The following is a 9606-nucleotide window of genomic DNA, read 5'->3' as shown; positions in this document are numbered from 1 at the left end:
GCTGTGACCGATTAGGGGGAGATGATCCCTACTTATTACAATGTCTCTGCAATTACATAGGCAGGCTTTAGACCAGTGATCCTCAAATCTGGTCTTCGGGCCCTAGAGCATTGCAGGAGCTCTTTTCTGTCAGGTAGTTAATTGCTCTCCCCTGTGAATGCAGGTCTAAATTGGTCCTTGATCACACAACTAGAATGAAAACTACCAGGAAGAACCAGCAGCACTCTGGACTCTGCAGAGCCACTTGGACTTTTCCCCTGCTAAAGTGGCAATCTTGGCACATGATAGGCACGCAAAATGAAAGCAGCCTGGTCTTTTTCATTTAAGTGGTCTAAACGTCTGCATATTAAGATGATGCAGTACAAGTTAAACTTTATTTAATATAATATGGATTTGAGTGAGTGGAGAAAACTGTTTTAAAGCTGCTACAATCAATATTTTCATATTAATAATGGAAGAAATGACTCATATTAAAGAACCCACAGTATATTATCTCCACAATCTGCAGTTCCTCTCAGTATTAGGGAGCGTTTCACTATCATTCAGTTTATTGTTTTGGTTTTATGGCCCATAAGCTTTGCTTCATTCTCACCACTCTCATTAGCGTAGTTTTCATCAACAGCAGGCAGTTGTTTTTAATGAAAAAGACTTGTAAACTATACGCTACCTACTCAGCTCCACAGTTGTCGACTAGTGAAGCCTTAGGGCATGGTCAAACATTTGCAAAAGGCCAGCAAGTGACGATTGTCTGCCTGAATTTTTAAAGTTGCTCTGTCTGCTCTCATCTTAAAAGGCGATGATGTGTGAATATTGTATACAGCTTATTTCTGTTGCCTCCAAGTTTCCAAAACAATCACCCTGATGAAAGAAAAGCCTTCTAATAACACACATAACTTAAAACGAACAACAGCATCTCACATTAAATGGCAAACTTCATCCAGTTGCTCTATTTTGTCCCAAAAAAGGGCCACCCATTGTGTAAACCCCCCACTGGTACCCAATCAGCGGTCTCCATGGAGACCATCTGTGGATAATAAAAAAGCAGCCAATAGAGAAATGAAACAGAGGAACGAAGTGCCCTGAGGATAAAACCCAACCACGCATCTCCCTTATCGAGCTGAAGATGGAACTTACTCCAGGAGAGATAGTGGGAGAGCGGAGGGAAATAGAAACAATACTGAGTGAGTGTGTGTGTGTGTGTGTGTGTGTGTGTGTGTGTGTGTGTGTGTGTGTGAAGACAATGGAGAAGACAGAGTTGTAAGTGAGTGATGCTGTGCAATAGATGTGTTTTGTGGTTGCTGAAGTTACAAATTATGAGGAAAAATAAACTTCCATAGAAAATGTGAATACCTTAAGATTACAGGTCATTCAGCAGACGCTCTTATCCAGAGCGACTTACAGTGAACTACAGGGACAGTCTCTCTGGAGCAACTCAGGGTTAAGTACCTTGCTCAGGGGCACAATGGTGGCAGTCATGGTATTGAACTCACAACCATCTGGTGTTGTATTTGGAAGCTGTACCACTAGAACACTTGACCATCACCACCTTATTCCTAGCCCGTATACCTTTTGTGAATTATGGGTGCAACTTCCAGTCATTACTTTCTCTGAACTGGTATCTGTGAGAGTTAGCAGTATGCTACAGCTCATGGAAGTATAAGGCTAGTTTAGCATGAAGACTGGGAATGGGGAAACAACTAGCCTGGCTAAATAAAGGCAATATAGCGTGTTATTTTGTGGACTTTAGCGGTTCTGGTAGATTGATTTTGTTACCTGTGGACAGAGCCAGGTTAGCTGTTTCTTCATTTCCCGTCTTTGTGCTAAGCTCAGTTAGCCGGTTGCTGGTGGGAGCTTCATATTAACTGAACAATCATGAGAGTGGTATCAACCTTCACATCTAACTCTCAGATAAGTGTAACTCCAAATCTGGCCATCGTTGTCTTTAAGTTGTGATAAACTGTGTTCCCACATATTTATTTAAAAAAATAAATAAAATAAAAGGGAAGACGCCTCTAACATTCTGCTAACTCTTGGAGACGCAGCTTCAGTGAAAGAATTATAGGAAGTTGGGCCCATAATTCATGCAAGGTAAAGAATAAGGTGGTTGCAATGCAGGAAAAAAGTCAGCAGACACTGCATGTGATGAATGATGAATGAGACATTTTCTTTACAGCTTTTGTCAAGTAGCCTGGTGACAGAAGAAGATGCTGCACTAGCCAGGGTCCCAGAATTGGGTGATTATACCTCCACAGCTACTGGCATAATTTGATGCACATAGTTAAGACCACTCTCTATTGTATCTGACAGAGTGTGTTGTGAACTGCTGAATAGGCTGTTTCAAGCCAGAAGATTTTGTCGTCCTTTTAGCCTTCGATTGTTGGTACAATGTGTTTTCAAAGTGCTGAGCGGGCTGTTTCAACCCAGTGGGGTCAGCTGTCCCATTAGCCATTGAGATTACAAAAACACTCATTAAGCTTTTATGTTCTTTTGGGCACTGCTGGCTTTGTGATTCTCTCCTTTCAAAGGCAAGTGATAAGATTTCTTTTTGTTACTGCTTCCATTTATGTCTGCTTCTAACGGGAGCGGTTGTTTTCTCAAGGTTGGAAAAGGTCAGAATTGATGGAGGGCTTTGATTGCTGCAGAGAAACCTGAGCCAGAGACAATAAAACTAAAAAGCATGAGAAACTCATATAAATGTGTTTGTGGTTTCACAGTGAGGAAAGACATGTGCTTTATTTCATCATGATTTGGTGAAATAAGATGAAATGCGAATCTTACGCTGAAAATGGTACATCACCTGGAGAACAAGAGACACATGGACACAGACCTGTAAGGTTCAAAAGACACCCAAAGTGCCACTTTACTTAAATTTTCAAAGTTACAAATAAAAGTTCACTTAGTTGACATGGTGAGGATTTCAATTTTAAATGACGAACATATCCAGTGTTGGGAGGCGGAACAGAGCCTCTTCTCTGCTCGCCCGACTTCATGTGTCCTCCCAGCTCAGGAGCAGCTTCTTCCTCTAGTGTCTATGCACAGCCAAACAGCCTCAGAAGCCCTACTGACCAATTAGTAAAAGAAGCTGGCTGAAACACCGCAGATTTGAACTGTAGGCCTTGCAGTTCTCTTTTTTTACTCTGCTATCGCTCTGCAATGCAATTTCCTATACCTCCTGAGATTGGGAGAAGAACCAAAAAGACACTAGACAGCATCAACATAGCAACAAAGTATTGTAGCAGCCAATTAGGCATCACTTTCTGTTTGAGATGCAAAGAGCTAGACCTGGCCAGGTAAATCTCTCTTTTACAGAAACACGATGAGAAACATGCAACAACAACGACAATACATCATTAGTCTCATTGCTTCCTGGGCTTTCTGGGACATTCAAGATCAACGATTAAATAATTTACAATCCTCCATGAAATAACAGAGAAAGAGGGAGCATCTCAGAGCCTGGGAACGTGTTGTGGGAACATCTTTGCACACTGGAAGGAGCCCGACGGTGGAACACAGAATACGAGTATGAGACCACTGATGAAGCACAGGGAGGGTTTAATCCACTATCTGGCCTTTCTGGAGGAAACATATTTACATCCAGTACATCAGCTAATGTATCTGGGCTCACAGACTGACCAGAGGCTCTGACATGGACACACAAGATATAGGAGAGAGGGACATAATAGGAGAAAGAAGGAGACAGAGGGAGAAATAGAGAAAATAGAGAAGTCAGTCCATGTTAGAAGAGGTTAAAGATTGCAGGTTTGGGGGAAGGTAGAGGCAGAAAGTGGAGCTGAATTCTGACTGGGTCTTGACAGCTGTTGTTGAAATCGAATAGGTTCTCGGTTTTCCGTCTGTGAAACACTTGAAAAGGAAGAGGTCTGATGAGGTTCACTGAAGAGAGACATACGGGACAGGGATCACAAGAGCAAGTTCAGGAGCCAAAAGATGGACTGCTGCCAAAGTAACTGGAGGAGGAGACATTGGAATGGCTTCAGATCTGTGCTGAGTTAACGGAGTTTCCGGTCGACTGATGGCGTAATAAAATGGAGCCGAGCTACCAAACGTAGCCAATCTCGTCATCCTTATCGTCTTCCTCGTCCTCGTCGTCCTCGATGGCTCCTCGGGGGTGAATCCGACCCCGTCTCTTCTTCTGCCGGCTCCGCCCGCTCTGTGATGGCTCCTCCTCCTGGTCGTCAAGGAGAATGACAGCTCCGCCGCTGCCAAAATCCCCTGATGTCTCCTGGTCCTCATCTGTAGGGAAATGCAAGAACACAGAGAGGTTAGAAGCATGGAGAGATCCTGAATCTGAATACTGTGGGACTACACCTGCCATAGATCAAGTAGTGTGGGGTCAGTTACCAGTTCATGTGAGATATGCTCAAGGATGTGTAGCTCAGTCCTCTGCACAAATTGAGGGAATTCATATTAATATCTCCTGTGTGGCACAAAGTTTGTACAGACGAAGAATCCTACAGAGTTGGATGATCCCTTGACTTTTTCGTCAAGCACAACCCTGAGGCTGACATTTGTGTTTTGTTTGTATAAACAACTCATATATACGAACTCCTCATTGTAGCACATTGTGCATAAGTGTAGCCTAACATAGCTGCTAGCATGGCTGTGTTTCCATTGAATGGTACTTGACTTGACTCACCTTCAGAACTTTTTTTATTTTGTTCTGTTCCTTTTAGTATCCGCTCAGCTCACTTCAAACCTCAACCGAAAAGGTAAAAAAAGAAAGTACCAGGTACTAGGTAATATCTACAACTTCTGCTAATGGAAAACCAAAAAAAAAGAGCGAGTAGAGTTCAGTAGAGCCATACTGTACCATGCAGTGAAAATACAACATTAGTCAGAGCAGACCATGATGAGCCAACTATATTCATATAGTCATGACTGAGCAGTATTTATATTCTGTTGTCCTATCCAGACAATAATTGGCAGCACAAAAGAAGAGCATAAGAAGTAGACACAAGCCTCCCATCCACCATTCCTCTACTCAACACAACACAATGCAGTCAAGAGGTTGCTTAGCCAGCTTCAGTGCAAACATCAGTTTTTTTGGCACTAATGTTGCATGCTGTGTAGCTACAGTACAAAACAGGAGTCATTATCTCAGCTGCTGCCTCCAGCGTTTTGTGAAATTGGGACGTTAAAATCCTTCTGAGTTCAGTCCAAAACAGCCCATTTACACCCAGGTACAAGTGTACTCTGGTTGAGTGGCACTTACAGTGTTAAAATCAGTTTGGTGCTCTTGGGTTTAGACTATTGAGCGATGAGCTGCCGCATTACCTGTTTTTTCTATGCAAGGCCGAATGGGAGAACTCCGGGCCACTCAGCTAGAGTTAGATGAGCTTGTTAGACCGGAGACAAAGGACTGCTGCTTTCAGTGCGTGTGTGTGTGTGTGTGTGTGTGTGTGTGTGTGTGTGTGTGTGTGTGTGTGTGTGTGTGTGTGTGTGTGTGTGTGTGTGTGTGTGTGTGTGTGTGTGACTCCGGAGAGACACCTCATCAATATTGGAAGCTGCAATTACTGGCTTTGGACTAGACTGGCATTCGAGTGAGCCGTAATCTGTGACTGCGAGCTGGCTGTTTGATTGGTAATCAGTATATCTGCCTCGATTCTTTTTTGCTAATTATTGTTCTTTTTTCCCCACAAAGAAACCACTCGGCCATTGATTTGCAGCAAAGTGCTTCTATTGGCTTTTTGACCATTTCATTTGAATTTCCACCACTGGCTTGTTAACTATGACTTTGACATATCAAAGCACTTAATTGTACATTTTATTTGTCTAAATGCATTAGCTTGGATGCCAACATCAGCCTAGCAGAAAGCGTTGAGTCTCCTCTAAAAGATGCAACTCGGTCTCTGCTATTAATTCACGTTTATAACAAATCTTTTGACTCTGCTCTCTGCTGACAAGTGTGACAGATTTTTCTACTTGACTTGCAGGATGCTGGTGTTTTATCAAAGCTACATGAGCAGAATATCAGAGGTAGATAGAATCAGACATATGACTGATAGTAAACCAGCCAGGCTGGCTCCAGAGGCATGCTTAATGTTATCTATTTCTTAAATGATCACTGATGCGTAGATACCGATAAAGATCAAAGGAGGCAGGGAGAGATACTGAGCGAAGAATTAGAACAAAGATGGAATTGTGGTACTGTTCGTGTTTCAGTATATATATTTTAAACGGAAGCTCTAGAGTCTCTGTTATCTGAGATAAAAGACAGACAGCAGTCCACCTGGATCAAAGCATTAACTCTGAAAGGCAGATAGACAAATGGGAGCCAATAAGGGCAAACACAACACAACCAAAACCCTTGTTTATCTATAAGTCAACATATAGGCGTGTGCATGTGTTGGAGTGCCGTGTGTATGTGTGTGTGTGTGTGTGTGTGTGTGTGTGTGTGTGTGTGTGTGTGTGTGTGTAGTCTTACCACAGTTGGGGTTGCCTTGTTTTCTGGAGCCAGCGATCTCGTTGCCATATTTGTCCACACACCAACACTGGCCGGTGCTGCTGTGACACTGCGTTGGTTTGAAGTAGCCCTCCTCAGAACAACGGGGAATGTAAGAGCCTAAAGATGGAAAAGGAGAAAAAGGAGGGAAATACATTTATACAAAAGGAAGTCAATAGCGTTATGAAAAAGGGTGGAGAACAGAAAGTGAGGATCCATCCTCAGCAGGCAGAGGCTGCATGTCCTGTAGTTGTGACCAAAGTTCTTGTGTATTCACAGAGGGACATCAACAATCAATTACTGCTGTGAAGGTTGCAGGACAACAACCATACATCCTGCTTAAAGGGAAGCAGTCACTTTCAATAACACACACACACACGCACACACACACACACACACACACACACACACACACACACACACACACACACACACACACACACACACACACGTACTCCTACCTTCATTTGACCCAGTCCAAGCACATTTTTCAAGCTGTTTTGTTGTGAGCTACAACACTGAAAGATCTGCCCAGAGGGGACAGATGACATGTGTACAAAATGTCAGGATGGGTTTTATAGTGTGTGTGTGTGTGTGTGTGTGTGTGTGTGTGTGTGTGTGTGTGTGTGTTTGTGTTTAATGTTCCTGATTTATTTTCCCTGCTTGAAACTGTTGAAAATAGTGACATTAAAAGTGGTTATGTTGGTTCCTTGGACATGAGTCAGTGACTGACAGCTGTCAATCATCCAGACTAACCTATGAGGCTCTTCCTTCGACTCTGATTCTGGATCCTGCTCTTCTCAGCTTGGCAGGGCAGTCCTACATCCAAAAAAACAAAAGAGTTTGATTAATAGAGCTTGTTTTTCTACCCGACTAATTTCACTGAAACGGCTCTTTCTCTGTCTTACCATCTACTCTACATACGCTACACTAACATCGTATTGATTTCTTATATTGGACATCCCTATGCACTCTCCTGAACTGCCTCTTTCTTGACATCGACTACGAATTTGTAATCTTCGCCTGCACTATTCTGTATCCTCCTCAATCCATAATCCTCTTAAAGGACCACAGTCTCAGTACAAAATGCACATTTTAAAGACAATTTGTACCAGAAATCGTAATATTTAAAAGTTTTATTGGTTTTATTGTTACATTATGTTGACATTTTCATCAATTTGTTCTCTTGTGCATTAGTCTCAAATTGTTTAACTGTTTCCATCTTATTGTTGCTTTTATTATTAAAACGGCAGTTTTTTATTCAACCATCTCCCCCTCCTCACCCTCAGGTTTCTGAAAGCAGTAGCACCACTCATTGTTAGACAGCTTGCCGTCCTTAAAGGAGTCGCAGGAGTTGAAGAGGGGCTTCATGCACAGCTCATACTTGTCCAGGTAGATGGCACTCAGCTCTGATTGGTCCAGCAGGAGATCAAAGTTCATGTCAAGCTTGTTGAACATCCAGCCCAGAGAGTCCTTACATATGGGCAAGATACTGGTGTCAAAATCTAGCGGAGAAAAGAGACAGAAAGGAAAAAATAGATAATGGAGTTGTTGAAGTTGAACATTTTTGAAACTGCAGAAAATGTTCAAGTCACTTACATTTTTATATATATTTTTTCAAGTATCACACTGAGTTCTGAGTGTATCTGAGTGTGTGCCGTGGCAGAGCTGACATGTGCTCAGACATTGATATTGGAGAGAACAGTGCACGGTCGCTGTCAACAACTACACTGATGAGGACTGAAAAGCTTGGCTGTTCAAAAGGAAAGGGCTGCACACACATTTTGTCAGGTGATGTACTCACGTCCAGTGGCGGAGTCGAAGCTGTCAGAGGATTTGAGGTCTCTGTTGGCGTCGAGGTGGAGAACCCCGAACCAGTCCTTTAGTCTTGCAGCCAGACTGTGGAGCTCTGTGTCAGTGCAGGCTACACACACACACACACACACACACACACACACACACACACACACACACACACACACACACACACACAGAGGAAATAATGAGGAGAGGGGAAACTGTCAATCTACTGCTGTCATCAGAGAAAAAAAACAATTCTTCTCTTGCACCTTATCAAACTTTCATTTCATTTCCTCTGTGTTCTTTCTTTTCATTGTCTAATCCAACTCTTCTCCATGAGTACACACAGTGGTGTGATAACACATACTGAACTGCTGCTATCTCTTGACAGTTACCATAGGAACCCAATCTGACACACAAACACAGTACACACATTGGAGTTTCCTCTTCTGCTGCCATCTCTATTGATTTACCATTTAATGTTCTTGTTCAGATGATTGATGTATCCACATGGGAAACGATGCACTCACATTCCCACACACACACACAACCAATGGACAAAGATCTGTTTGAAATCCCAAATGTCATTTCAGTGAGAGGCCTCTTGATAGTTGCATTTTCTCCACGGTGGAGATTAATCTGTGTTTGTGTTTGTATGCGTGATCACACTGCACAACCAAAACAGAATGCTTATCCAACACTGTCATGCAAGTTGATGCTACTCTATATGCTACTACCCAAAGAGAGCTGAAACTGAAAAATAAATTTAATGATACCCCTAATTGAAAGTATAAACCAGCCTCTGTCAACAACAACTCCCTCGTTCCTTCAGCCCTGTGGGACCGACAGGGTCTGCCTGCAATCCGAGCAGGCTTCTGCCTCCGCCTGTCTCGCTCTGCGCCTCTGTCTGTCAATCTCCGACTTCCTTTCTCTCTCTCCTGCCTGTGATTGACATATATTCTTTTTCTGTTTCTTTTGAGAGCTTGATAACTGTGCCTGAAGGACAAGAGCCATTTTCCACCTCGTGCTGAGTTTTGCGATCCAAAACGCTCCAGCTTTGTCGTGACTGATAGAAAAATGCAGACGGAGGTTGTTAGCATTCCTGTGAAGGCACTCTTATTTCAGAATTGAGGCTGCAAAACATGCAAAGGTTTCGAGCGTTCAAAGAGTCACGTCTACAGTACAAAGTACAAATCACAACAATTTAATGAGAATAACTTCAGATGTTAAAAAGATTAAGGGAAAACCCCGTTACTCTAAAGACATCCTAAAGACATATCAGGCAGAGAGAAAAGTAATCTCATCCAAAGTCTCTCTATAACATACACACACTGAGTTAACACATA

At 42.7% G+C, this 9606-nt stretch overlaps 1 protein-coding gene across 3 annotated transcripts in view; it reads right to left on the bottom strand.

Annotated features, from left to right (window-relative positions):
* Window positions 1-2830: 2830 nt before the first annotated feature.
* Window positions 2831-9606, bottom strand: part of spock1 (SPARC (osteonectin), cwcv and kazal like domains proteoglycan 1) — a 90401-nt gene continuing 83625 nt past the window's right edge. For all 3 annotated transcript variants that reach the window (XM_029442372.1, XM_029442374.1, XM_029442373.1), the window contains 5 exons: window positions 8265-8384; window positions 7744-7965; window positions 7217-7279; window positions 6443-6580; window positions 2831-4251 (listed from right to left, as the gene is read on the bottom strand). In XM_029442372.1, the coding sequence (XP_029298232.1) occupies window positions 4055-4251; window positions 6443-6580; window positions 7217-7279; window positions 7744-7965; window positions 8265-8384 (740 nt within the window). In that variant the 3' untranslated portion in view covers window positions 2831-4054. The remainder of the gene's footprint in view (window positions 4252-6442; window positions 6581-7216; window positions 7280-7743; window positions 7966-8264; window positions 8385-9606) is intronic.

This window comes from Cottoperca gobio, chromosome 10 (assembly GCF_900634415.1).
Source record: "Cottoperca gobio chromosome 10, fCotGob3.1, whole genome shotgun sequence".
Lineage (NCBI taxonomy): Eukaryota > Metazoa > Chordata > Actinopteri > Perciformes > Bovichtidae > Cottoperca > Cottoperca gobio.
Note: the sequence above shows the minus strand (reverse complement) of the source record. Positions and strands in the feature narration are given on the sequence as shown.